The sequence below is a fragment of the Gallinula chloropus genome (genome assembly GCF_964237585.1).
Source record: "Gallinula chloropus genome assembly, chromosome: 15".
Taxonomy (NCBI): Eukaryota; Metazoa; Chordata; class Aves; order Gruiformes; family Rallidae; genus Gallinula; species Gallinula chloropus.
The window spans coordinates 11,519,289-11,546,893 of NC_140100.1; the positions used below are offsets into that span (position 1 = coordinate 11,519,289).

Below are 27,605 nucleotides of genomic sequence, written 5' to 3' on the forward strand. Positions count from 1 at the left end.
TGCTGGAGACGGGACCTCAGGGAATGGGCATCCCGTCAGCACACGAAGCGGAGGTAAATCTCTCTGCCACCCTGATAAAGTACAGCAGCATATACACCTCTGCTGGGCACTGGCAGCCATGCACGGATGGCTGGCTGGTACCTCAGAGCGGTCAGATAGCGCTCGCTGCCCAAGCAGCCTCGCACACTTGCACTGGGCTCTGCTTGATATGTATGTACCAGATTCCTTGGCAAGCTGTGTCGGCATTTCACAGCAGTGCTTCTGGCTGCTGCAGAGGATGCTCCCCAGACACGGCCATCCTGCTAAGAGGAAAGCCCTTCTAGGGATGAGATTTGGGTCATGAGTAGACTCTCCAGGCCACAGGAAGGGATATATTGTCTACAGAGAGACCCCACTCTGCTGGGGCTGTGGCTCTGCAACTGTGTCCTGGGGTCAGGAGGGAATGACCCAGTGGTGCCAGAGAACTGGTGGGGATGGGGTCAGACAGATGCTGCTGAAGCCTCTGGTGTCCCCGTGTCCCAGTGGCTCCATGGCACTAGCAGCAGGGTTCTGACCCACCCTCCGTGCTTTGCACCAGGCTCTGGATTTCAGCCTCTCTGCATGTGATCTGTCAGATGAAGGAAGAGAAATCTCAGGCCCTTTATGCTTCTTGGTCTTCAAGCTTGACTGGGTTCCCTGATCTTGTATTGTTATCCCCTCTGTAGCGGTCAACACCTCATCGGGATTTAATTTAAGGTGGTGTTCAGTACCACAGCCCCCCACAGCCTCCTGCCCACTGCCTGGGCTCTTCACTTCTGGCTGTACCTCACTTAGAGAGGATACAAGAGGGAACTCACCCGAGACTCGGTGAGGAATACTGTCAGAGCGCTCCTTGAATACCACCCCCCCCTTTGATAAATGCCATACATGACGGCTGAAAGCCAGGAGCTAACCCTGCCTGCCTACACCGAGGCAGTGCAGAGCAGTCTCCAGCTCGAGGTTCCACCGATGGTGTGGGCAGCAGCCCTTCAGCCAGGGGACGGGCAAAGTTGGCAGGTTAAACAGCTTAAATCACCACGGTATCGAGGGAGGCTGGATTCATCACCCTGATACAAAGCAGTGCAAAAACCTGGCAGTTTTCCCCTAGAAAGATCACTTTGAAAATAAAGATGCTGTTGCTAAATATGCATTTATAAGTTTTAGTCGCCTCCCCACAGCACTGCCTCTTGCATCGCCTGCTGCATGGCTGCGCTCCAAGCTCTCCGTGGTGAGAGAGCTTTTAATCAGAGGTCGCTGAATTGACGCATGAGGCGAGTGAGTGTGACCCACATATACCCGGGGATAACGCAGAGACCATCAGGACTGTTCCAATTTTGCTGCCCGCTGTTTAACCGCAACATCGCTCCTCCACAACTATGGGATTAGGATCTGCACGGGCACAATGATCAGAAGGGTTCATCTTTATGTAATTGGAATTAATTTACCTGAGAGTACGAAAGCTGGCGCAACGAAAAGTGGTTTGCTGGAAGGAGCTCACCCCTTGCCCCGGTGAAGCCCCACCAGACCTGTTGTCTTCACTTGCCACTGCTTCTCACGGTTGCACTTCATAAATCCGCAGCAGAACCTCCACCCTCGTGCAGGCAGTGGGCATTTGCCACGAACCCATGAAATGTCACCGATGTAGGTCTGGTTTAACCCTGCTCCCAAAGCAAGTTTTTCATTTTAAAAGGCAGAAGTGAGCGACAGGCTTGTTTGCTTGTTAAATCCAGCAGCTGATTGAATGCCCACGGCTCTGTGAGACCAGGGAGAGTTTTCCCCAGGCCTGGGGCCTACATGGGCACTGCCAGGTACTTGGCACTGGGGCCTACATGGGCACTTACCCCCAGGTAAGGTGGTGCGTACCTCTGCTCTAACTCTGAAAAATTTGGGGTACATTAAGTTTTGGAAATCTTAAAAGGAGAATCCAAGGCCTGGCTTTATTCTTTAATTTCCTACTGGCTTGCAGCACTTCTCTCTAACTGAACCACAGCCCCCGTGAGCTGGGACTGACAAATGTGTCTGCAATTTGTTAGTTCAGAAACTAAGCTCGTACTTTGAAGCAGACACTTTGGGACATTAACGTAGCTGCCCAGCACTGGCACAGGAGGAATGCTCTGATGTGATAATACGACTGCTCTTTAATCTCTCGCAGACACCTCCCTCCCCTCCGTGACACCTCAATTGCTATCGCTGGCCCTGCAGAGAATGGCCCTGCAGATTACCCGGTGCAGCGGGTGCTCATCTTGCTCTGCAGCCACCCGCCTCTGCCCAAGGTCCCTGCACAGCACCATCCCGAGGGGGATATCTCGGAGGTCTCAAATATTTAAATACTGCAGTCGGATGCTGCAGAATTTCCATGCAAACCCCGGGACAGCCTCTAACACCATTGCTGATAAATTTCTGATCTCAGTTACACACAAAATGAGACGAATGCACAGAGCCAGCTGCCAGTGGGTACCGGTGTAGAGGCAGGAATAAATATGCAGGAGCCACAGGTTGTGTCAGTGCTGGAAGTGCCCTGAGATCTTGCAATGAACTGGGAACAAGGTCAGGTGTGCCTTTCCAGGGGCACGGGGAGCGGAGGGCCCCCCAGCCTGGCTCCTGCAAGCACCCTGCAGTGGCTAACCCGAGCAGGAGGGATGAGCGCTGCTGCCCTTTGCCACTGTCTGTTGGCAAGATTCTGGAGACGTTAATGGCTGAACTGGCCGAAGGGTTAGAAATGACCAGAGAGGCTGCTGGAAAGGAACAGCCATGGGCAGCCCAGGCAGCAGGGCTACCATGCACCAGCTGGGTGCAGGGATGAACTGGGGGATACTGGGCTGAGCTGGGAGGTGCTGGCAGGGAAGCACTGGAATAAACTGGGGATGCACAAAATGGGGAACAGTGTCCATGAAAATGAGCAGGGCTGGTATGAACTAAGGGTATTGGGCTGATGGAGGAGAGTGCTGCGTGTGGGGGTGCATGAGGTGCTGGGCCAAACTCTGAGCCCTCTCCTTAAGTGGGAGCGCGAGGTGGGGCTGTGAGGTGCTGGGCTGAACTGGGGGTGCTGAGTTATACTGGGGGGAGGGGCTACGGGGCTGCGAGGTGCTGGAATGAACTGGGGACACTGCGCTGTGGCGGTGTGAGGCGCTGGGCTGAAGGGGGCACGAGCTGCCGGGGCTGGTAGCGCTCAGCCCGCGGCCGGGAAGCTCCGGCCCGCCAGCCCCGCGCCTGCCCCGGCGGCAGCGGCGGCAGCAGCGGCAGCTCCGCCCCGCCGGCAGCCGCGGTCAAAGCGCGTGTAGGGGCGGAAGCGGAAAGCGGCAGCGGCGGGGTCCTTCCTGCGGGCCGGGCCGTGCCGACCTGGACTGGGCTGTGCCGAGCCGAGCCGTGCCGTGCCGTGCCGGTATGGGCGAGAGCACCAGCCCCATCAGCGTTATCCTGGTGAGCTCGGGCAGCCGCGGGAACAAGCTGCTGTTCCGCTTCCCCTTCCAGCGCGGCGCCGAGCACCCCGCCGCACAGGCCAGTAAGTGCGCGACGCCGCGGGGTCCGGCCCGGCCCGGGGCCAAGGGCTGCCCCGGGGGAGGCTCCGCCGGGCCCCGCTGCCGCCCGTCGGGGCCTGGTATCCCCGCACACGCCCCGTGGTGTTTGGCACACACCCCACGCCTCATGCCCCTCTGCGGCCTGGCACCCTCACACATCATACCCCGGCGCCCCAGCACCCTCACACTCCCTCTCACACCCCCTCACACACCCCCTCACACACCCTTTCACACGCCTCCTCACATCCCCCTGGTCACCAAAGCTCCCCGTTACTGGATGCTGTCATGGGCTGGGTCAACCAAAGCCATGTGGATTTTTGGGGCTGTAGGGGAAGGAGGCAGCAGGGTGGGAAGTGGAGGCACAGATTTGGGGAAGGGATTTGGGAGATGCTAAGTGAGCCTTGACTGAGAGAGGGTAGAAACTGAGAGGCTTTAGTCCCCTGTGCTGAATAACGGGGTGAAGGGGTTTTGTTTCCTCTGGAATGCTGAATGTGGCTGGCTCAGGTGCCTGCTGGCCTCTGTGGAGCCCAGGCTGTGGTCTCTGTTCTCCCACATCCCTGAGCCGGGACAGCAGCTGGGGCCAGAGTTGGTCCTGGCAGTGGCTGGGGAGCTGCTGGGGCCAGGGCAGGATGGCTGAGCCCGTGGTGCTGCTGCCAGGGTTGGTGTCCTGCCTGGCTGGTGCGTGCCTGTGTGGCCTGAGGTGGCCGTGGTGATGAGGCTGTTTGACTTGGGTCATGGGTCAACAGCTGCACATCGTGAGAGGCTTGATGCCTCTGTCCAGGCTGTGAGTCACTTCTTGACGAGAGAGAGTTGTCTTCAAACCTCTTTTTATTGGTGAAATCTGAAAATGTGGGGGTTTTGGCTGGTTGCTGCTCCCCTGCACCCTTCCTGCTCTTTGATTTCAGTACTTGTGACCGCAGGGGTGTTTTTGGAATGTTATCCTTGTCCTGAAACCTGACCATTAACAAGAGAAGTGTCAGAGTTTTATTTTCTGCTCTGCCTCAAACTATAAGCTGTTAATGTGGCAGAAACAACAAAGTTATTCTTATCAGAGGATAAAGTTAAGAAAGCAAAATTTTGTTGTTTCTGTGAATGTTTTGCTTTCTTAACTTTGCCCTCTGAAGGTGAAAACCTCCTTCTTTTTTAAATAAATCTTTGAGTGAGAATAGAAGAAAAACCCAAGATGTGGTACTTCTACCTAAAAAGGAAAGGGCTTTCTGCTTTTAATATTTCTTGTTTTTGTTTGGTTGGTTTTGATCTCTGTTATAGGCATTTTGTAGAAGGGCACAGGCATGTATTCTCTTAATGCACAAGTATTCTCTGAAAGTTCTTACTTTAATAAACAGTTGAAGGAGATTGTCATGGAAGAGCTGTCCTTATTCCCTGTTGCAGATAAACCAAGGAGTCGATATGCTGTGAATAGCGCTGGTGAAACCACAGAAGATCAAGATGGGGACTCCAGGTAGGGAAACATTTCTCCTTGCCTATGAGTTTGAAACACAGGAGAGATGGCCTCTTGCTGTATTGCGTGCTAGTTCAGAAGGCAAATGCTCTGGGACCGTGTAGAAGATGACCTGCCAAAAAGTGCTTTAGTGCCAAGTTCTGAGCAAATAAGTGCTTAGTAATGAGTAATTTCTTATGAGGGAATGCTACTGAATCCTCTATTTTCTGGGCAAGGTGTAGGTCAGGTATTTTGTGCTTGATGGGAAGGCAACATTACCCTTTCAAAGCTAGGAGTATTAATACTTTGGCACAATTCCACTATTCTTTACCTGCCTACCTCTAACTGGATATATTATTCAGTGGCCTCAAATTCTTCCCTAGCCCATGTAATTGTCATATGGAATTGCTATGCACTAATGAATAACTAATTTTGTTTCCCCAGATATAGCAGCCCTTGTGTCTGTGGAGTGAAACAGTAGCTCCAAAGGATACAGAGATTTAAAGATAGCTTTTTCAGTTACAGGAAATGAGTGGGTAACGAGCGCACTGCAGATGGGCAGCGTGTTGCCCAGCATGCATGTGTACATATGAATGGGCTCTATAGTTTGTGTAGCACATTTGAAATCTGAATGATGCCAAACTCATCACTATCAGATGACAGACACATCTGGGAAAGAATAAAGGGTTTTTTTAGTCTGTTGCCTGTAATTCAGTTGCAGCTCTTTTTTATGGTATGTGTTTTAATCTCCAGTATTAAGAAAATGGGGTGGTTCCTGCTCTGCTCTCATATAAAAGTAAAAAATGAACTCCTCATCACTTGCCCCCCCCAAATGAAATTTAGATCCTAACTTTGTGAAATGTAGTCTTGCTCTTAAATTTATGACTGAGAATGGTTTAATTGAAAGTAAAATCACCAGTGACAGTGAACTTTGTCAGCTTCGTATGTTTTTCTAGGACTGGGGTCTTACAAAAGCACATTTTGCATGAGGCCACTGTATCTCTTGCCTTTCCTGGTATTTTTGAAACCTTCAAATACAGCATCTGTGGTGTCCCCAGCGAGTGCGGTGCAGGGCACAGCTCCGGCAGGAGCAAGCTGTGGGTTTGTACGTTTGGTGACTGGTGAGTGGCATTTCAGACCATGCTGTGGATGGCAGCTAATATGTGCATTAGGAAGGCTGAGCACACACATTTGCTGGCTGTCTCAGGGATTTTGTTGGGTGCAGTTCAAAACCCTGGCTCTAGTATCTCCCTAGATAGATTAAGGCGGTGTTGGAATGGTACCAGCTTCTGTCTGATAGTGGTTCTTGTTGCCTTTGCCATTCTGGCAGGTTGGACGAACCACTTAATGCAGACCCGTGTTCCTGGATGTTGTCTGTGGTGCCCTTATTTATGTGATGCAGTGACGTAGGTAAAGCTCTTACCCTTTCAAATCATACTCACACGAGGAAGCTGCTGGAATCTTCCTGAATCTGGTTTTAAGCAGATGGAATGTGCTGGCATGTAACCTGCATAGAATCACAGAATGGTCAGGGTTGGAAGAGACCTCAAAGGTCATCTAGTTCCAACCCCCTGCCACATGGGCAGGGACACCCTCACTCGCCCAGGGTGCCCAAGGCCCCATCCAGCCTGGCCTTGAGATGTGGGAGAAGATGGGATGTTCCAGGGATGGGGCTTCCACAGGCTCTCTGGGCACTCTGTGCCAGGGCCTTTGCACCCTCAGAGTAAAGAATTTCTTCCTAAAAAGTTTGTTGCTGCAAGACTTACTGCAAGGGTTGTCTTTAATTTCCCAGCAATCGAGCGCCAGTTGTGTCCTAGGTAAGGACTGCTTTTGGAACCCAGGTCGATTACTTTTGAGGGGACCTTTCCTGGAGTGGTTGAGGTATATACGTGTTTCTTTGTGGCCTCAGAAAGGACAAAATGAGGTCAGTTTAGGCGCCTTAACTCTGTTTCCATAGAGCATGTTGGTACACGTAATTTGGTTTCTTTCAGACTCCGATGTCCTGGTCCGTTGTGCCTTTGGTTTTATATGGACAGTGCAGCCTGCCCCTGACAGCCCTGCTCCTAGGCTGTACTAGTGTGTGTTCACTTGCATTCACTTCTGCTCAGCAGAGCTGGGTGTTGGGGTCTTCAGAATACAGATGCCTCTTCAAAGCAAGTCAGGCAGCAAGAGGGGTTGAGCTGTGTTGATGGTGCCATGCAGAAGAACCTGTCACTGGCAGTGACTGCCTGGCAAGGGTCTCTGTTGGCTGCTTCTCAGCCTTTCCTCATTCACTGTCTTCAGAAAGCCCCTCCAGCTGCTGAGCATCAGGTACCCCTCACAGCTCAGGGACATACCTGCCAGTCGTTATTTTTTTCTTGAAGAAAATGTGAGGCCATTTCTCTTTTGAAGCCATAAGGTAACACTTCCTTAAATTGGTTTGAAATGGGTTTTGTAGTTTTTCTGAAGGTTATAGGGTCAGCAGGCAGAAATTCCAACGAAGCTGCAGGTACAGTAACCTGTGTTACACCGGACATTGCATTTTTGAGTGGCATAACTAGCTGAGGGGGGTTCAGTGTGTTTGTCAGCATTGATACCATGAACTGGCCAAAACAGTCCTGTATGAAAGAAGGATCGTTACTGACAAACAAGGGCCTGAATGTCCCTTTCTAACAAACAGCAGTTCTCCTCTGATAATGTTGCTGTATCCACTGTCCCCGTTTCACTGGACTCCAGTGTTTGTCCCTGTACCCATTCTGAAAGGCTGCCTTTCTGTAAGGCCCTGCTTTTCCATTTGTCCATCTGTACATCCTCTAACCCCCTGCCTGTAAGATCTCCCCTTTGTATGGTTTGTCACTTGGGATGGGCTACATGACCAGTAGAAAGGTGCTGGCTTTTGGATTAAATAACTGTTGGAAGCTTTCGTTTGTCTCCTCTGTCTAAAGGATAATCCTTTTATCAGATTATTTTTTCAGGATATTTAGGAAGTTTGGTTCAGTAAACAAGTCTTTTTTTTTTTTCTTTTCCCCCTTGTTATTGGGAAAAAATCCCCCAAGCCCCCAACATACAGTTGCCTGTTAAAATGATGTAACATTCACGTTCATTAAGGTGTTTCCTTCCCTGGTACAAATGCGAGCAGGCAGTTGACAGAGCCTTGCTTTGTACACCAGCTCTAAAGAAGGTTTTCAGGTTCTTTGCGGTGAAAACTGTTTCATCCTGTTCTTCCAGAGTTTCTGCTTATTGCCTGGGGCAGGCAGACAGAATGACTTCATGCTTGTGCCCCGAGTCTGGCCAGACTTGTACCTATTGTTTGGGTCCCTGGGGAGGAGCAGCAGCAGCTCTCTGCAAGGCTCTTAACAGAATCCTGGCTGTGTGGGCAACAATAAACCTTTGGCATCCTCTTTTTCTGAGTCTTGGGTGAATGGGAGCACCGGGACCAATTGTGAAGAGCTGCAAGTCATATAGGGTGACACGGGGTGTTCCTTGCCTGAAAACGCTAGTGAGAGTCTGGGAAAGAAAGTGAAGGTTTAGAATCTGTTCTGAATCAGACCACGACCTCTGCTATTGTCTCTTAAGGTAAGCAAGAAGTAAGAAGGCTGGTGTAAATACGTGTTGCAGTGCTAGTGAGGACTGAAATGCTTACTCTGTTACCAGTCTCAACCTGCAGCATATCCCAGGGATTCACCTACTGTTAAAGTTTGCCTCTGCTCAATGGTTTTATTCCCTTTACAGGTGTTTAACCCATTAATAGTTCATCTTAGTTTTTAATATTGTACCTTTTTTTTCCCCTTTTGTATTTTGTGTACTTGCCTCGTTTATTTTCTTGTGTTTTTTGTTTTGTGTTTATGGCCATGTTCCCATTTCAGAGACCAATGTCCTCTAACTGATGAGCAATTGGTTTCGGGGTAAGACCAAAAGTTCTAAACAATCACCTTTGTCTAGAATGGCTTTCTTTTCTCACCATCCTTTTAATTGTGCTTTGTTTCTGGTTTCTGTTTTACACCGAATGATGAGATAATTACATGCTAAATCCACAATGTCTGTAGGAAAGGTGTATCTGTATGAAGGTTTATGCTAGGGTAATTACAGCGGTCCTACTAACATTGCTGTGCTTCCTGTAGGCTATCCAGAGTGGGTGTGGTGCTGTCCCTTCTGTGAGCTGGGAAAAGTTGTGATCCTCTGATGATGCAACAAGTCCAGCCTTGGCATTGCAGTTATTCCACCAAGGAGCCCCAAACAAAATTGCTTTTCAATGAGCAATGACTTGAAACGTACAGATCAATGAGTCAGCTGTTTAATCCCCCAGTGACTATGGAGAGCTCTTCAGAGACCTGTTTTAGAGCAGCTGCTGTGGTCGCTTGTCCTTGGTGCCCCAGGAAGCTAAGCTGCATGGCTGTGTTACACCCCCTTTTTGAACGTGTGGGGAGAGAAGTGCTTATCTCTGCCCAGAGCCCCAGAGTGTTAAACTGCATCTCTAGTCCCCATTTAACATAAAGATGCTCACGTAGATACTCAGCTCCCATCCTAAACTACTTCCAAGAGGAATTCTTTATAAAAACCTTGATTTGAATTCCTGTGGCATACACAAAATTGTTATCTGTTCCCAGGGAACAAAATGAATTTGTGTTTTGGATCATTTCCCCCTCCTTTTTTGTGTGCTAAAGCCATTGATGTTCCAGCTGGGTTTCCAGAGGAGATGCTGGTGACGGCAGTCAGTCTGCACTCATGTGGTTTGTAGCGTACTGCTGGATTGTCTGCTGTTGCTGCCACGTTGAGCTTCTGATAGGAGTAGTTAGGTATTTTTGGCAGATGAGAGCTTTTGGGTTTTATACTTAGTTTCTGCCTGCTGATTTCCCTGGGAGAGATTTGCTTTCCTCTGGAAATCGCAGTGACTAATTTAATAAAAGGGACTGTTACTGCCCAACTGTGAAACCAAATCTGCTTCTAACAAACTCTCAGTGTCTGATAAGTCAGTATTTTTAGGTCGTTTTAATACACCACCAAGATTAGAAAATCAGGATTAAAATACCTAAAGTGAAAGCGTTGTTTCTAGGGTGAAATGCTGAATCGAAATGATGGCAATAATGTGTCTGCCATCCCTCATTCTCCCTATCATGGGGCCTAGGAAATGTATAGCCAGTGTAGTCTGCTGGGGCAAAAAAATCCCCAAGGCAGCAAACCCAGTAAATCTAGGCTGTCAGAGGAGGAGAATGGGGCTGGAGCCCAGGTCACTCTTGGCAGAGCGAGCTCCATGTCTGTACCCATCACGTAGCACCCATGTAACCCATCCTGGGGTTATCTTCCCTGACCATGTCCTCTGGCTGCAGTTGCAGAGTTCTCCCAAAAAGAGAAGTCTCTGCTCCTGAGAAGATAACGAGGACTTTACAAAACCAGCCTTTAAATCTCCTGCTCCCCCAGAGCCACACGTGAGGAGGGGCAGTCAGACAGCTGCGGGTGTCACCAGCGCTCCTGGGGAGCTGCTCAGCACCACATTTGTCTGTTAAAAGATCAGCTGGTATAATTCACTGTAAAAATAAAACCTTTTAACAGTGGTGACAGTCACCCTAACGATCATTTTTCCAGCTCTCAAGGTGTCCCTTGCCAAGGCCAGGGGAGGGAAGAGCAACTCATTTCTTACCAATAAGCACGCATTTTCTAGTTTAACCTCCTTCTCCCTCCACCCCCTGGAACATATGCTTGGTTTGGATCCATCGCTATTGCCGTCTTCCTGGCTCTGTGATGAGTCTATTAATGGGGCAGACAGAGGGGGAAGCTCATTGCTGTGGCAGTGACTTCCTCTCCTATTTTTGAATGATGAGATCTCCAAGGACTGTTGGTCCAGGTCCTGTGTGAGGGTGCTCATGAACCCTGTGTGCTGTGCAGCCCAGTGGGCTCGCCACAGAGTCCCTGGCTAATCTCCCCATCTCCCTGCTCGCCCATAGCTGTGTTTGGAGTGGAGCAGCCAGGGATTTGGAAGGTTGTCCAGAGCTGCTTCTTCCATAAGCCAAACATAAACAGCGTGCTGTGGTCAGGATGACCTGTTTGTACAAACACCAGGGGCTCTGACAGCTCCTCAAGCCCTGTGTTGTCCCACATCTTCAGCATATATAGGTCTAAAATAAACGCCCCTTGGCAGAACACCCAAACCGCTGCACTGTGTGCATTTGTCTTAATTTCTGTAGTACTGTCACTCATTCAGGGCGAGCCAGGAATATGGTACTTTAGTTCCATCGCTGGGCATCGAGGGCTCAGTTGTGGCCGAGAGATAAGGTGAGCGCAGCACACACCCATGCCTGCCCTTGTCCCGGAGTGATACTGGGTTATCTGGGATACCTGGCTGGCGGAGGGGGTTGGTCTGGCAGGGACATGCAGCCCTGAATGTAAATAGAGAAAATGAAATAAACCTTTTCATTCTTAAAAAAATGATCTCATCAGACACTGGTTTGAAATACATTTGGTTAATGGGAGCCTCTGAGAAATCAGATGAGGAAAGAACTTGCCAGTAGCAAACCTTGCACTGCTCTTACTCTAGAATAACAAGTTCCCTCCAGCAGCCAACTGAGGTCCTCTTCCCCATGGATTTGAGCTCCGCTGCCTCAGGGGACCCCCTGAGGAAAACAAGGGTTTGTAGACACCAGGCCTGATGTAGCAAGGCCATCAAAAGCACAGCTACAGGATCTGCAGCGGCTACCTCTATTTTACATGGCAGACTCCCTGTAGATACTTGCCCTCCTGTCTCACACTGCCTTCTTCCCACTGCCGATCCAGAGCTATCCAGTAGTGCTTTGGTCGGTGTTGGGAAGTGCCTGCCCTGTCACGAATCCGTCTCTGGTTTCTCCAATGAGACTCCACAGGCAGCTCTCAGAAGGGTGCTGGTGGTTGCTGACCAAAAGTTGATGAGATTTGGGAAGGGAGGGACAGGCGCTAATGTGTGTTTCTTAATCAGCTCTCTCTTGCCTTCCCCTCTGCCATACTGGGTGGCTTAAAGATCTCTGTTGTGCTTGAGTGACAGGCTGTGTCCACACGTAGTTGCTTAGTAAGTTCATTAACCTGCAGCTAAATCCAGGCAATGGCTAACTCGAGCTGTTTTGATATTTAAGCGAACTGCATCTAATCTTTCCGATGTATTTTGCTGAGCATGTAATTAAATAAGCATGACCCTGCAGCCTTTGTCATGAATGCTTCCTGTTTGATAATTGTGATGATCCGAGAGATGTAATTAAGGGGGTCGTAATTTCCTGTAATTGGTGGTACTGCAGGTACAGCAATGCAGATGCAATTTAAAAGCCTTGGAAGTGAAATGTTTCTGTGTGTGGAGGAACATGCTGGGGGTAAGCTTTCTGAAAATTGTAATGACCGCTCTCTCTGCTCTCCAAGGTTCTCAGATGTCATCCTGGCAACAATTTTGGCGACCAAGTCAGACATGTGTGGCAAAAAGTTTGAACTGAAGATCGATAACGTTCGCTTTGTTGGCCATCCCACGTTGCTGCAGCATGCCCTCGGCCAGGTACGGGATGAGCTTGGCTCTGGGGACCTGGCAGGTGCCTTTTCAGTGCCCCATGCAGTTAGGAACTGAGAATCCAGACTGTGCATGTTTGCTTTTGGTCCTGTTTTTACTTCCTGATGCTCAAAGCTGTCTTTTACTGAACTTCCAGATAAATCCCAGGAGCGGCACGCTGAGGGTGCTGTGTAGGGACTCACAGAACCCCTCCTGCTCACTGTAGGAAAGCACTGTGGGTACACAGCAGTGACAGTGAGCCCTGCAGCTCAGAAAGCTGTTTCTCACCATGTTAGTTACTACAGGTTAGCTTATTAGCACCTCTAATTGGTATGGCAGTTAAAAAAAAAAAACCCAAACACGCCAACAACCTTCACAAATGTTAGAAACTACGTCAGCCTTGGTTTTAACTCCATCAGGTGCTGGGGATGATTCGTAGGGCTCCGTTGGAATAGGTAGGGTGTTGCAAGAGGTCTAAAGTTTTCTTGTAGACAGTCAGACTGCTGTTTGCATTGCGACCTTGCTGTGTGGCTTGTGTTTTACCTGGTTTGGATGAAAGCAGTTGCCACCTATGGACAAGGTCCTGCTTAAATCCAGGAAAGAATTTACATGCTTCTGTGTGCAAAATACCCTCTGTCCTGTTCTGTCTGCCTGGCAGACCGTAAGAGTGAGCTAGGCTTTGGTATCCAACACTGATCTCTGTCACTGAACTGTTTTTGCCTCATTTTTCATCAAATTTACTAAGCTGTTCGTTTTTTTCAGGGAAAAAAAAAGTCTGTTTCCTAATATTCTATCACCCCTTCTATCTATAATTCGAGGTGCAAACAGATTCTTGGCAATGGCTGCTTGATATTTAGAGGACCAGACTGCTTAAATCTAAGTGAGGGGCTGGCCGTAAGCATGGAGAGATGCTAGTGTTCCACTTCTGAAGCTGTCGTGAGTCTGCAAGAAATGTGTGGAGGATCAGCCAGACTCAGCCCTCAAACACGTAAGCTGCTTCAGATGACGGAGCGTCCCCAGGCTGTGCAAGGCCATCACCAGCCAAGACAAGGGATGAACTGGGCCTGGGGTCTGTAAAGGGACACAGGCCAGGAGCAAAATGGAGCTGGGACCAGAGACAGGGCTGGGGGCAAGGATGGATGTATACAACAGAGGTCCATCCAACACACGGCTGGAGACTGGCACACCTACGGGCCCTGGGAGGAGCTTAAATGGGGCTTCAAAGCCGAGCTGGGTCATGGGTGTGTGGGGGGACACAGTTGGGAATGGTTAGGGCCACATAGGCTTTCTGGTGGCCTCAGGGCCCTGGCAGCAGCCTGTTCTCTCACAGCATCAGGTTCCTTTGGTTTGCTGATGTCCGAAAGGCACAACTTCCTCAGTGTGCTGTAAAACGAGCTTGGGAATTTGTGTTTCCCCCATATCTCATTGCCCATTCTCTCCACTCTCCAGTCAGTTCTACCCTCACTGAATGAAATGTGTCTGCATTTTCACTTTGTCTAAATAGAATTGCATCTCTCTAAGTAAGCCAGGTTACAAAGTGCTGTAAACACTTTTTTGTTACTTTGGTAGGACCTGCTCTTTGGGCGTGTCTTATCACCCCAGTAGACGCCCCAGAACTTTCTAGCGACCAGAATCTTCTAGATTTGGCAGCCCTCTATGCTGGTTCACTTGTGTCTAAATCCAGGACACTCTTCCAGGTTGGAGGAAGATAGATACAGCTCATTTCCCATTGAGCAAGGGCAGTGACTGGAGTAACCCCATGGTCTCTGCTCAGAGTTTGTGCTGCAGTAAATTAATCCACGGGACAACTCAGCAAATTCTTACTCAGATTGAGGAGTTACAAGAGCATGAGTATTTAATCCCATGTGCCTTTCATGTAGCAATTTTCTGAATTTTTCAAATTCCTTCAGCATTTTCTTTTCCAGCTTAGTGTTTTCTTCTTATTCCTGGACAAGAGTTGATAGGAGATGCAGCCTGCATCCTGACTGATGTAAGTTGCGGTGGGACTTTTGATTTTAAGGGAGGAACAGGATCAGTCCCTACACTCAGAAATGCTTTTGAGTCTTTATTGAAGTTTCCAAGACATCCTGGAAGTGGAAACTCGAGAACAATTCACTGGAGTAAATTTTCTTCACCACCCTCCCATCACTGCCTGTTTGATAGGACTTCACTCACACTTCAGAATCTGCATTGCTTCTGTTAGTTTCTGCAAACGTTGAGACTGCAGAGTGAAAGTGCTCAGATTCCCAGTCCCTGCTGAGCAGTTCAGTGCTGATGCTCGAGACCTGTCAGGAAGGGTGGATGCAGCTCTGCGTCTGCCCCATCTCAGAGCCTGCCTTATCTACCTGGGCGCCTGTGCTGGGCTCCTGTGCTGGGCATTTGGTCTGGCAGGTTGCAGCCTTTTTCTCAGGCTTGAATGGTGTTCAGTGGGGAACTTCAGGGCGGCAAGAATGTCGTCTGGATTCTGTGCTCCATCTTGTGGCCGTGCTTGCTTCAGAGACCCAGAGATCCACAGAGTTCTTCAGCTCAGATGTCCTGGTTTTCACTGCTCCTTCCCACCCCCACTGCGTTGGGGTGAAGCTCTCTGCTGCTGAAAGAATGGGGGGTGGGGGGGGCTGGAGAACCCTGCAGAAAGGGAGAATCAAATCGTGTGCTTTAGTACCGTGTGAAGGTGTGAGAGCTTGGACATGGGCAGTTCTAGAGCCTGTTTCTCCTGATAAAAGCAACACTTTGCAGCATGACACAATCCAGATGGGGATTTTAGGAAAGGGGATGGGAAATCTGAGGGCTTCTCTTCAGTTAACAATATGCATAACAATTGTGCTCAGGAAATGTAAATCTGGGATCCCCAGTGTTGATACAAGGTGTCAGTAAGAACACCTCCTAAGGCTGCCGTCTCCACTGCCACGCATTCCCCTGATCACAGCCAAACTTTAGCTGTGGTCTTCCCAGTGTTGCCGAAGCAGCAGGATTGTAGGATGACTGTGGCACTATAATCATTGCTCTAGTTTTCACAAGTCAAATTTTGGTGGTGTAATTTAATTTGTCTGCTTTCTTCTGTCAGCAAACTCTCACTGAGCTGGGGCAGGCTTTTCAGCTGCTGCTTTTTCCCTTTTTGTTTTCTTTTCTTTTTTACCCTTATGTCTCCAGGTCACACCAGCCAGGGGGATTTTTAAAAAATCCTGTTTTTCAGGTATCCAAAACTGATCCCTCACCGAAGAGAGAGATGCCCACTATGATTCTCTTCAACGTGGTGTTTGCACTCAGGGTAAGGACTGTCTTCATTCCATCTGACAGTGGGATGTGCATGGTTGTGTAAGAGAATGCAGTAGGCTCACATTCCAGTAATCACTTGTAAAACAGGCGGTGCCTGACTTCATTGGGATATTTTAATGTGAAACAACAAACCTAAATGGTGTTGAACACGACACTGACAAGTGGAGAAGCTTTCCAGCCCGGTGGAAAACAAGGACAGTTGTTCCCCTCAGGACATTTTCTGGAGTTTTTGGGTTTAAATTCCCAGAGCGTAAAGGCATGCAGGAGACCACTTTGCAAAATGGATACGAACACAGTTGCAAGGCCTGTAAATGTCTTGCCTCCTGTAACCAGTGAGCTGGTGATCTGTGGCTGTGATTCTATACCCTGTCACCGAGGTTTGTCTGACTGAGCCGTGCCTGGATCTGACTGTGCTACCCCTGCCCGGCACAGCGCCAGATCCATACAGCTGCGCTCACACCTCACTGAGCCCTGGTGACTCCGTGCAGCTCAGAACTTGCTGGTTGGTTCTGCTCCAGAAGCAGAGGCAGCTGGACAGCGGCTCACACTTGGCCAGCCTGGAGAGTCACGTCCCAACCGTGGCTGTGGCCAACCCAAGGTTGCCCGGTGCAGTCATTCAGAAACCCACTCTGCCTTGGAACAGCACTGCTTTGGGCCCTCGCTCATGCTGTGTGATACAGAGACATACACCATGGCTCTGAGCCTCCAGGCTTCTTTTTAATTAAATGGGCAGTGCTGGAGAGCTGCCTCTTCGCAGCGGTGAGATCATCGCAAAGGCAGAGCGCCAGCGAGCAGCGGCCATAGTAGTCAAAATGCAAAGAAGGTACAAGGTGAAGAGCAGTTAAGTTTTGATGCTCAACAGGAACCTGGAGCAAATGTGTAGCTTTTGCTTGGAATTGTTTTCAGGCCTGCTCTACTTGATTAGATGTCGATGTCTTTGTTAAGGGACCCTGGCTTGGCTAGTTTGGTGGTATAAGTCTCTAGAAATTTCATTATGCTCAAGCATTATTTGATTTCTGAGCTCTGGCTTCCTCTTCTCAGCCCACCGATTGCATCTGTGGAGCCATCGTGTTATTTTTGTGGCACGTATGCATTTTACAAATGAAAAGAGGGAGTGGCAATAGGTGTCTTTATGGAAATGGTTGAATTTTTTGCTCAGCTGGATGGAATGTCATGGTTCAAGTGCCTCCAGCTCCCTGGCTTGTGAAATGACTTTTCTGTTTTCTTTTAGCACTAGTACTTTTCTTGCCGCTGGCTTTGCAGTGGTGACTGACATGGCCACAGCCAGAGTCCCCAGTGGAAGAGCAAGGTTTCACAAAGGACAGTTATCCCAGCAATCAGTCTGAAGCAAGCAAGAAACCACTCTCTGGGTTCTGCTGGGGATCCGGTGTTGTGCTCAGGGCCACTCCTAGGCCAGGAGGTGCCCAATTTGCAACAACTGGAGTTGATTTTAGATTTTGCACGTGAAGAGACTTTAGCTTCATCAGTTGGGATGTTTTGGCATAGTGGTGAAGCACCAGGCTCAGGCTGTGTGTGTGCGTGTGGGTTTGCATGTGCAAATACAAATACCCATGCAGGCTCAGTCATGGGGAAGCAGAAGGGCTGAAACCAGTGTTCCCTCTCTGACAACACCTCAAGAGCTCAGGGAAGCACAGTGAGGACTATATCTGGCCCACGCTTTTCTAGAACCCAATTCTGGGTGTTCCACCTAGGAAAACTTGCTTGTTGTTTGCGTTTTGGCACCGTGATGACACTGCTGTTGCTGTGTGTGTACTGCAGCACTAAATCCTATTCACCAAGCGAGACACTCTTAGTTCAGAGAGAGCTGTCAAGGTTCTGGAAGGTGCTGTGCAAGAAGCGAGTGGAAATTTTCTCCAAGCATGGCGTAGCACAGCGCAGGGGGTGGGTGGAGGCATTCCGAGATAAAGATGGGAGTCCATCTGCACTGGGCAGACAGAGCAGGCAAAGTCCCAAATGCTGTAATCAGCACTCATCCTGCTGTGTTTCAGCTTCAGGGTTACCAACGTGTCGTGACTCAGCAAGAACAGTGGAATCTAAAAATGATGACTCACGGTTTGGTAGCTTCCATGCCAAGTTATCGCTTGCTGGAACTGTGAATTCCTTTAAATGTCTTAACAAGCATGAGGCAGCTGCTTGCTTAGACGGGAACCCCCAAGCCCCCCCCTTGTCAGCTGTACTGACACGATAGAAGTTTCCAGCACTTTCACTCTGGCACTTGCATGATGGCGGTGTTAGTGTTAGGCCCTGTTTGTGAAATGTTTGGAAACTTCAGTCCAAATTCATGCTGGTTTGGGACCAAATTGTTGGTGATGTGTTGGTAGTTCTTACCTGGTTGCTGTCTTGTCACTCCGTAAGACAAACCCCGGTTTAGCTGTGGGGCTGTGATAAAGGTGCCCCAGTCCTTGTGTTCCCAGTGAATTTCACCTGAGCATCGCACAGTCTCCACTTCCTTTACTCGCTGTGTGTAATTGAGTTCTTGGTCCCTCTGCTAACAAAGGACCCTGTAAGAACTGGAGAACACAGAAGCAGGTAGGGGTGTCGTACTCCAGGTGCCATGCTCATTTGATGCACATAGAGAAGCTTAAAGATCCCTGGGTCTTCTCCTTAACTTTGGACACCTCTCAGCTTTTGCTTTGTTGCTGGTTGGGAAGACTCCCCTCCTGTGCAGCTGCCAAAGAGACTGAGTTTTAGTATCAACTAAAGATCATTAATTTGATTGCTTATCCATCGCTGTAGTTCCATGTGTCTGTGGCTGAATGACCAACCTGTTCCCTTTCTGTGTGGCCTGCAGGCCAATGCAGATCCCTCCGTGATAAACTGCCTGCACAACCTCTCCCGAAGAATCGCCATCGTCTTGCAGCACGAGGAGCGCCGCTGCCGGTACCTGACCAGGGAGGCCAAGCTGATCCTAGCTATTCAGGACGAAGTGTCTGCCATGTCAGAGAGTGAGTGCTGACCTTAGCTTTGTGCTGAAAGATGTTTGCCCAGGAGCATTTTTCCAGGAAAGTGCTGATGGTGCCACCTTATTTCTTTTGTGGCTGGGATCAGTATGAACAAATTTTGCCACTCTGTAGTGTTCCAACAGCTTTTGACTGCACTTTGCCTCACTCAAGGTGACAGTCCCTGTGCAGAGATGTCAGCTGTAGACATGAAGTCCTGTGTTTATTTCTCTTGCTGGCTCAGTTCTGCGCAGTGTGTGCTGAACTGTCACGTTTGGATCTGCCTGTCAGGCTGAGACGGAAGGACTGTGTAGGCCGCTGCACCCAACCCAGAGCAAGTTTCCCATCCTTTAATGATGTGTGCTGAGTCACCAGACTTCTTGTATGGAAATTTTACTCTTACCTGTTGTTACCATGGCTAGTGAATACTTACAGAGCATTTTTGCAGGCTGCACTTCAGAGCAATTTGCTGTAATAATGTGCACTATTTAAGGTGAGCGCTAGCTGACAGTGATGCATGATCTGGCTGCGAGCATTAAAAATTAAAGCTAACATGTATAAAGCCAAAAACACTTAAAATTATCACTTGTCAAATTCACAGTTACATGTGCTTAACTGAATAGAGGTTTAGGAGAAGTTGGCAATAATTCCCTGTTATTATATTAACCCGTAACTTGAGTTACTGTAAAAGCTTTGAGAGATAATTGTAGATTAAAAAGATACATATTCTGTCCCTAAAATACTGGTTGATACTTAGTGGGGGAAGAGGGAATTCATTTGCCTTAAAATCAGTTGTTTTCTTTCTTGTTTTGAAAACTCCTGTAGCCACTGAAGGGCCACAGTCACCTTTTCATCACATCCTACCCAAGTGCAAACTGGCCAGAGATCTCAAGGAGACATACGACAGGTAAGAAGGATTTCCTTCCTAGCTCACAGTAGGCTGCTTCTTCCTGAAACCTCTTGGTCTCCTTCCTTGGGTTACTGCCCACCTCTTCATGCTGCCAGCTCAGTGGGATTGGGGTTTAGACCAGGTGGAGCAATGCAGAGGTCAGCTGGCAGGAGAAATGCTTGCAGAGCGCTGTCCTGTTACCTTTGGGTAACATCTTTCCTGATCTTTCTACCCTTTGGGTAGGTTATGGTTCTTAACAGTTGGTGATGGCTGTCACAGCTTTATGAATGATTACTTTCTCCCTTAGCACAGAGGCCCATAATGATGAGCAGGCTGTAGAATTGAAAAGTGTTGTGATGTGACTGTCATATCTCCGTAGAAGTGCTTAAACCTGCAGCTGAGAGGAAAAATGTTGTACCCAGCACTGATGGCAAGTCCAATACTGCCCTGGCTTCATTTGGTTACACTGTGCATGTCTGGACAGTGAATTTGGATTAGGTGCTGAGACTCCCAGCAGAATGGAAAGTGTAATGTGCTGTTTCCTGACCAGATTAAAAGTTCTGGCAAGGGTTTCAAAGGAGCCTGGAGTTAGTGTTGAACTTCAGCAGGGGCCAGCACTAACCTCTACCATACTTCTGCCCCGACAGCTTCTCTGTGCTGACTCCTTGTGTGAAGCAGACACCTGTGTTCAGGATGTGAGCTTGGTAAAAGGCCTTGACAGAGTGGCAGGGAAAGTTCTGGTGGGGAGGAAGATGATACATACCTTGATGAGGATGTTTGTGGGAGAATTACTGTGAGTTCCATGGCTGACTGTAGAGCACATTGTACAGGGTCAGACAAACCCTCGAGCCTCCGTAAGACCGCAGTTCCCTTTGCAGACAGGAGTAATCCCAAAGCCCTGTAAGGTGTAAGGCACACAGAGCCTAAAGGATTTAATGATCGCAAAGCACATTAGGAAACTTGTCATGAGCTGCTCTTTGTTGTGTGCAGGAGCTGTGCATTTCAGCCTGTTTGCAGGGATTGTTGTGCATTGCTCAATGCAGCTCTCACAAAGCCCGTAGTGAGTTTTAAAATAAGGCGGTTTTTATATAGCCTGTAATTCTGCTATTAAATTTCACCTCCTGCCTACCCTTCCCTGTGCTCTAGGGCTATGGATTTGTGACCATGCAAACCCAGAGCCCGTTTCCAAGACATTTTAGTGACACAGTGACATCTTGTGGCACTTAGCGATGGCTGGAGGAACCTGTAGCCCAAGCTCACCCACCCTCCCGTGCCATAAGGAGGAAGAGGCTGACCGTGGAGAAACACGTGTCGATGCTGCCCCCCCCCCCAATGTCAAATAAGGCAGCGTCTCCTCATCCGAGCAGCATGTCAGGGACAAGTGGTGTGAGTTACAGTCTGACTCTTGGGCATGACACTGCGGAACAGGGTGTAAGAAACAAACTTGGTTAAAGTATAAAGTGTGTTTGTTTGGAAAGCTGTTGGAAGAGAAGTCACCAGGGCAGTCGGCTGGCTGGGTGGTCAGCTGCTGCTCCGTGGGAGAATACTCCATGCAGGAGAATAGGAAACATGCCTGCAGGAGAAGCTTGCTGGGCAGACACAGGGTTACAATAATTACTGAGTTAAGGAGAAGAAATGGTCTCAAAATAGGATTCCTGAATGTCAGCAGCTCTGGGGTGAAGTCTTGTGTGGTCTTTTCTGAAAGGAGGGTTAGTCACAAGTGACATGGGATTGCAGGAAGAGCAAGGAGATAAGAATGGGTAAAATAAAAGCCTTATCTGTAGGATGGGAACCAGTCCTGCTGAGGATTGTAAATCCCCTGCTGTAATGAATACCGTGTCCAGCGTGGGGCACCACATGTCAAGAAGGATTTGGGACATCTAGAGACTGTGGAGGAGTGAGAATGACCTAAGAGGAAAGATGGAAAGATTTTGTCTGTTTGCTTTTAGAGGAGAAAAGACTGCTGAGAAGGGTAAGGCTTCAAATGCATGTGGTGACAACGTGTTGTTTTAAATTCGCAGAGATTTCTGGCATAGCCTTTGGCACAGGGGAACATGGCAAAGTGGAGAGAGCGCTTTGAATTGCAGATGGGAACCCAGCTCTCCATTTGGATTCTCTCAAGCCAGCATTTCCCGGTGCCTGCTGGTTTCTGCAGCTCCCAGGGAAGGGCTCTCAGCGCTGCGGGCTGCTCCAGGGGTGCTGCCTAGCCCTGGGCTTCCTGTAGATGGTGCTGAGGCATTTCAGGCAAGACCCAACATGTTCCTTAACAAGTTGCTTTGTACAAAACCACAAGTTTTTTAGCGTTCAAAACGTCCCTTGCATTTTGAATGAAATGCCCATGTTTCCTAAGGCAGGAATCACTAGCCAGGTCATCTTGACTGTAATGCTATTGCTGCTGTAGGAACAGAGTGGTAGTCAGCCCATGGTTCAGAGGTAATCAACATCCTGGGAACATTTATGCCTCTGATGGAGAAAGCTATTATGTTTCTTTTTTATTAGCTTAGAAAATGGATTTGGGAGTCTTTGTTCACCTTGTCCCCAAACTCAAGCATTGGTGTGGAACAAAAAGCAGTGGCTTCAGGGCCGAGAAGGTCCAGTCGCCGGTATCTCCATTCAGTGGGTTGCAGTGGGTGTCTCTCTTCAGCTGAGGGAATTAAGACAGCTTTCACCAAGTTTTACCTGCAGCTTCAGGTAATATGTTATCTTCACACTAGTGAACCACCCTTCTGTTCATAGCAGACATCTGTTTGCTTTATATTGGAATAGAAGTGGAAGGATGGAAGGTTTTGGGGAGGATTGGTTTGTTTGTTTAATACACAAACAGCCTTTGTACATTTTTAGCCTAGTGGGGTTTGAACTCACTTGTAGATATAACCTATCTCAGCAGCTCAGGGAGAAGTGGGATAATTATGTGAGATTAAACGAATTAGTAAATGTGATTCATGTGGGTGTACTGTAAAATATCAACTAACTGCAGTTATTTGACCAGAAGATCGTCAGTGTGTCCTGTACAAGGAAATGTGACACCGTTTCATAGCTCCAGGCTGTCACAGCCTCTCCCAAGAATAAACACCAGAGCTCACCCCTGCAATCTAGAAAACATACTGTTAATTTCTGACATTAGAAGGGGAGACATAAAGTGAGATGTGTGGATGTAAAAATTCCTCACACTCTTATAAAATAGAAGGTGGAATTGTCTGTCTTTTGCCTATAGTTATGAGAAAAAAACAGGCTGCAGTTCTGAGGGGCACTGGCAGCTTCTGGGCTCCCATCCTGGAGCAGTGGCTCACAGCTGCTGTTCAGCAAAAGAGCTGTGATACTCCCCAAAATGTTCCCTGGCTTCCTGCAGCTCTGGAGGTGGTTTCTGTATATTCAGCAGCCTTCAGCTGATCTCACTTCCCGGAATTAGTCCACAGTCGTGTGAGCCAGAGTAAATATTTAACAACCACAGCATCCTCTGATAAGGAGGTCTGTGGTGGCTTAACTGGTTTCTGTGTTTCTTTCTCCTTCCTTTGAACTTTGCTCCTTTGAGCATCACGAGGTGTCTCATAGATCGTACTGGAGAGGTGTTAAACAGCTTTTTCCTATTTACTTGTCTCGATTTCACACTCTGCTGTCCCCTCAGTATCCCAACCCCTCACCACCCATCCCTCAGTACTGCGCATCCTGAGCTGCCTAACCAGGGTTTTTTTTTAAAAACATGGTACCAAAGTTTTCCTGGGCTAAAAAGGAATTTCTTGAGGGTTTAAGAGCCAGTTAAGAGCATGGGGGATGCAGCTGGTTTTGCCCAGTTACTCTTGAAGTCTGTGGGAAAACCAGAAAGCTGCAGCAAGGTCTCTGGATACCAGTTCACTGGCTGATAAGGCAGCAGAGGAAACTCAGTGTGGACAGATGTAAAGTGATGCTTGGAAGGTCAGGCAGCCCTTATATAGAACATAACAGCTCTGGAAAGAGCTTTTGGAATTACAGCACAGTGTGGGTGCAGCAATGCTGCAAAAATCCCTACCAAATGTGAAGAGTAATAAAGAAAAGGAGCAAAGAACAAGAGGGTGTCTCTGTGAACTCCCAGTGTACCTACCGCAGCCTTGAAAGCTTTGTGCAGTTCTAGGGGTGCTGTTGGGCTGCTCAGACCTTGTCCCCGCGGCTCACGGTGTGCAATGCAGTGTGCTCACCTTCCCAAGGTCCTGCACCTTCCTCAACTGTTGGCCCCACAGTTTTGTTTGGGTTAAGAAGGATAAGGAAGAGTTGGAGCTAGATGACTCCTCAACGCGACTTTGAACACTTGTTTTCTTCATATTCAAGTCTGTTGCTGGTTCTTGCTGGTTTGCTTCTGTCCCTAAAAGAAGCTGGCTTCTGGTTTGCTGGTCCTTGGCTTGGGACCAGCCCATGGACGTTTGTGAGGCTACCAGTAAAAAGCTTGCCACATAGATGGTCTCATGGGGAACCTGTAAACATGAAGGCAGGTGTGGATCTGAACTTGCCTTTTGGTGACCTGCCTGTAGTTCGTGTTGGTGGATCTCTGCACACACACTGGTGATGCTATTCAACTCTGTTGGCTTGCTATGTGCAGTCACATCCATTGCTACTGGAGGATGTAGCTTATTCCTTGTCAAATCATGAGAGATGTAAATGATTTTCCACCCCAGAAGGGGGAGGTGAGGAGGAATCATGTACCTCAAGCTGTAACGAAGGCATGATGTTTTACAGTTGAATGCAAATGTAGAAGGAAATTAAGATCCAGATCAGAACCGAAAATGTGGTTTTCTTGTTGTCTTTAATTCCAGGCTATTGTTGTATAGCACACTAAACAAAATTATCTTGTGGGGAGTGTAATTATGTAATTAAAGCTTCTGCCTTGGTGCACTTGGACCAGAGACTGAAAGGAACCAGCCCTGTTTTTTTTCTGTTTCCTGAATGTTGAACTTTGCAGCGAAAATATCCCAGAAGTGTTCCATGTTCTCATGGACCTCTGCTGCTTCTCAGTAATCTGTTTTAACAACCCAGGAGCTTTCAGGCAGCCTCTTAACTTGCTTGTCCTGCTCATTTACTGTCATGTTTTCCCTTGTGAGTGTGGATAACTACTGCTTGAGGACACCCTTTGCCTTCACATGTTCTGAGAGAATCAACCTTTGTCTGTCCACTGGTGGGATAAGCAGTGGCACTGGAGTTGTGTGTTCTGGTGTAATGCAGGGAAACCGGAGGTGTTTGCTCCACGTGTTCCTTCAGGGTTTGGAGGTGCTGGTCAGGTGAGGTGGTAACACCAGAGATGGTGGATTTGTCCTTTCAGTTCCTTTTAAAAAGAAAAAACAAAAACGTACAGAATGTAAGGGCTGGAGCACCTCTCCTGTGAAGCCAGGCTGGGAGGGCTGGACTGGTTCAGCCTGGAGAAGAGAAGGCTGCGGGGGGACCTTATAACGGCCTGACAGTCCCTGAAAGGGCTACAGGAAAGCTGGGAAGAATTGTTCCTGAGGGCATGAAGCGATGGGATGAGGGGTGATGGTTTTATACTAGAAAAGGGGATGTCAGGAAAAAGTTCTTCACTCTGAGGATGGTAGATCCCTGGCAGAGGCTGCCCAGAGGTGGTGAGGCCCCATCCCTGGAGACATTCAAGGTCAGGCTTGATGGGGCTCTGAGCGACCTGATCTCATGACGATGTCCCTGCTCACTGCAGGGTGGGGCTGGATGGCCTTTGAAGGTCCCTTCCAACTCAGTCCATTCTGTGAGTCTGTGTTTCTGTGATCTGCCCTGTTTGCAGTTTGAAAAGCATATTTTGCAGAGGCCAGTGCAGGATTTGAGAACAAACGGACAATCTCTGCTTTTGGGAAGCGCTGGCTGCAGTGAGATCTCCCCTAATGGGCCTGATCATGAGGCAGGATGGGACCGTGTTTGCTCTCCCACTGCTCAGCTGTGGTTTGGGGAATAGTTACGCTGGCAGCCGCAGCTACCTGATGTTTTTGCTTTAAAGCTGAATTCTCAGGTCTCTCTAAACCCCCGTGTGCAACCAGATGGACTTGAGAAAGAGCCTGACAGCTTGTGGCCTGCAGCTGAATGCTAGGTAGGGAAATTTAAATCACCTCACAAAGAGCTTCCAAGACATGGCTTTGCTTCCAGCCTGTTCCTGGCATGTTTTTCAGTCTGTTTTGTGTAGAGGGGAAATTCATGGGCGCTACTGAAACAAAAACCATACTGCGGGCCTCAGTGCACTCGAATCTAAAGCTGGGACTGGAACTTGCAAACTTACAAGTTTTATTTTAGCCCAAGAAAGAAAATAATCTCTTGGAACTGAATCTAACCCCGAGGATGCATTGAGAAACCGAGCTCTCTGGTGCAGACAGGACGAGCTCTTGCTTATGCGCACACTCCCTTGTGCTCCTAGCTCAGAGCTGTGGCCAGGCAGTGGGCCTTGCCTCTGCCTCCAGCAGAGCAGCTCCAAGGCCAGCGCCTCCTGCCTGCGGGCTGGGCAGCGCTGTTGGGGGGTGCCCAGGGTAGCTCCTTACCCCTGCTAGCCATCTTTACTCGATTTTAAAGTAAATACAGTTACCTACTGAGGTACGTTTCACCTGTTACCTGGATTTAGAGCCTTGTGTAAAGCTACCTGGAGGGTGTTCAGGCTCTAATCTCCCAGTGTCCCAGGGCTTTCCGCTGAAAGAGGCTTATAGCTGCTTTCAGGCTGAGCATGAGCATCAGGTGTTACTGTTGTTCCTGACAGCCATTGTTCCCACTCTGGCCCTGTTGTCTGAAGCCAGCTCAGAGGCTAAGCTTAGTCCCTCTTGTTTCCTAGCGTGAAGAAGCCATTTAACGAGCACATTTGTGATTTCATGTGACAAGTAGGAGCAGGGTAGTAGAAAACAACCAACCTCAGCAGAACCAAAGGAGCCTGTGGAAACAGGGTGCCCATAACACTGCCCAGCAGAGACATCTTGTCTTCTCTTTCCTTGGGGTGGAAGAAGGAAATTGGTGAGGAAGGCACTGTGCCTGATTCATCTTTGCCCTTTGCAGCCCAGGTCTAGGGCACTTTCCAGTTCCCTGCAGTAGGTCCTCCAGAAACTCTTTCAACCTGAGATACTGCTGCAGCAGCCGATCAGTTGAGTGAAATCTCGTGAATCCCCCCAAGCCTCATAGGGGACGATGCTCTGTAATACCAGGTGAGGCAGCGCTTGCAGCTGGGAATCAGCCCCTCCTCTGCCAGTAGGGACAGGCAGGGTACGTTCAGCCTTTGCTTGTCCTGGGGTGAATCTGGATCGCTGTTGTCATTTGTTCTGCATGCTAAATGCTGTATGTATTTATCTTCTTCCTATTTTAGTCTCTGCACGACAGGGGTGGTCCGTTTACATATCAACAACTGGCTGGAAGTGAGCTTCTGCCTGCCTCATAAAATCCATTATGTTGCCACAAACTTTATACCTCCCGAAGCAATCGAGAGAAGCCTGAAATCCATCAGGTAAGGGTAAGCTCTGTCCCTCAGAGTGTGGCTGCTGCTCCCAGGAGCAGCACTGTGGTGCTGCAGATGTCCATGCTGGCACAGATGTCAGGGGAAGATGGTAGTTGGGGGGAATATGGCCTGAGACAGGACTCCCTGAAGCTGATCCTGCAGTACTGTAACCCAGCTGCATCTGTGGGGGCGTGAAGCCGCAGCATTTGTGTGTACATTGTGGGGTTGTACTGAAAATGGGAGGTGACCCTGCCAGAGCGCTCCGTGCTGTTCCCAGTCAGACAAATGGTGTGTTTGTCTTACCCTGTTGACCCAGAAGTCGTTTTGCTTTTAGAGGAAAGAGAGCCCAGTGCCTGTGGTATCCGATTTCCCGCTTTCCATGTTTACAGCTTTTTATCTGCAAAAATAATTAAGTCTTGCTTTTTTCTTCTGTTCTATTCTGTATTTTGGTAATGCAGGTGAGTAGGTTTCAGGGTAGTTCTTCTGGCTCAGTTGTGTGTATCCAGCTACTGCATAATCCCCCCATTCCCTTCTAATGGGAGCATCGTACCTTGTGACATAAACATAAGCTTATTCCGAACCCGTGACATTACA

At 48.8% G+C, this 27,605-nt stretch overlaps 1 protein-coding gene across 2 annotated transcripts in view; it reads left to right on the forward strand.

Annotated features, from left to right (window-relative positions):
* Window positions 1-12,296: 12,296 nt before the first annotated feature.
* The window catches only part of NPRL3 (NPR3 like, GATOR1 complex subunit), a 33,258-nt gene continuing 17,949 nt past the window's right edge, over window positions 12,297-27,605 (forward strand). The window contains exons 1-5 of one of the 2 annotated variants that reach the window (XM_084271058.1): window positions 12,297-12,508; window positions 15,648-15,722; window positions 18,543-18,696; window positions 19,516-19,597; window positions 26,883-27,020. In XM_084271058.1, the coding sequence (XP_084127184.1) occupies window positions 12,380-12,508; window positions 15,648-15,722; window positions 18,543-18,696; window positions 19,516-19,597; window positions 26,883-27,020 (578 nt within the window). In that variant the 5' untranslated portion in view covers window positions 12,297-12,379. The remainder of the gene's footprint in view (window positions 12,509-15,647; window positions 15,723-18,542; window positions 18,697-19,515; window positions 19,598-26,882; window positions 27,021-27,605) is intronic. The other variant, XM_084271057.1, reaches the window with a different exon arrangement.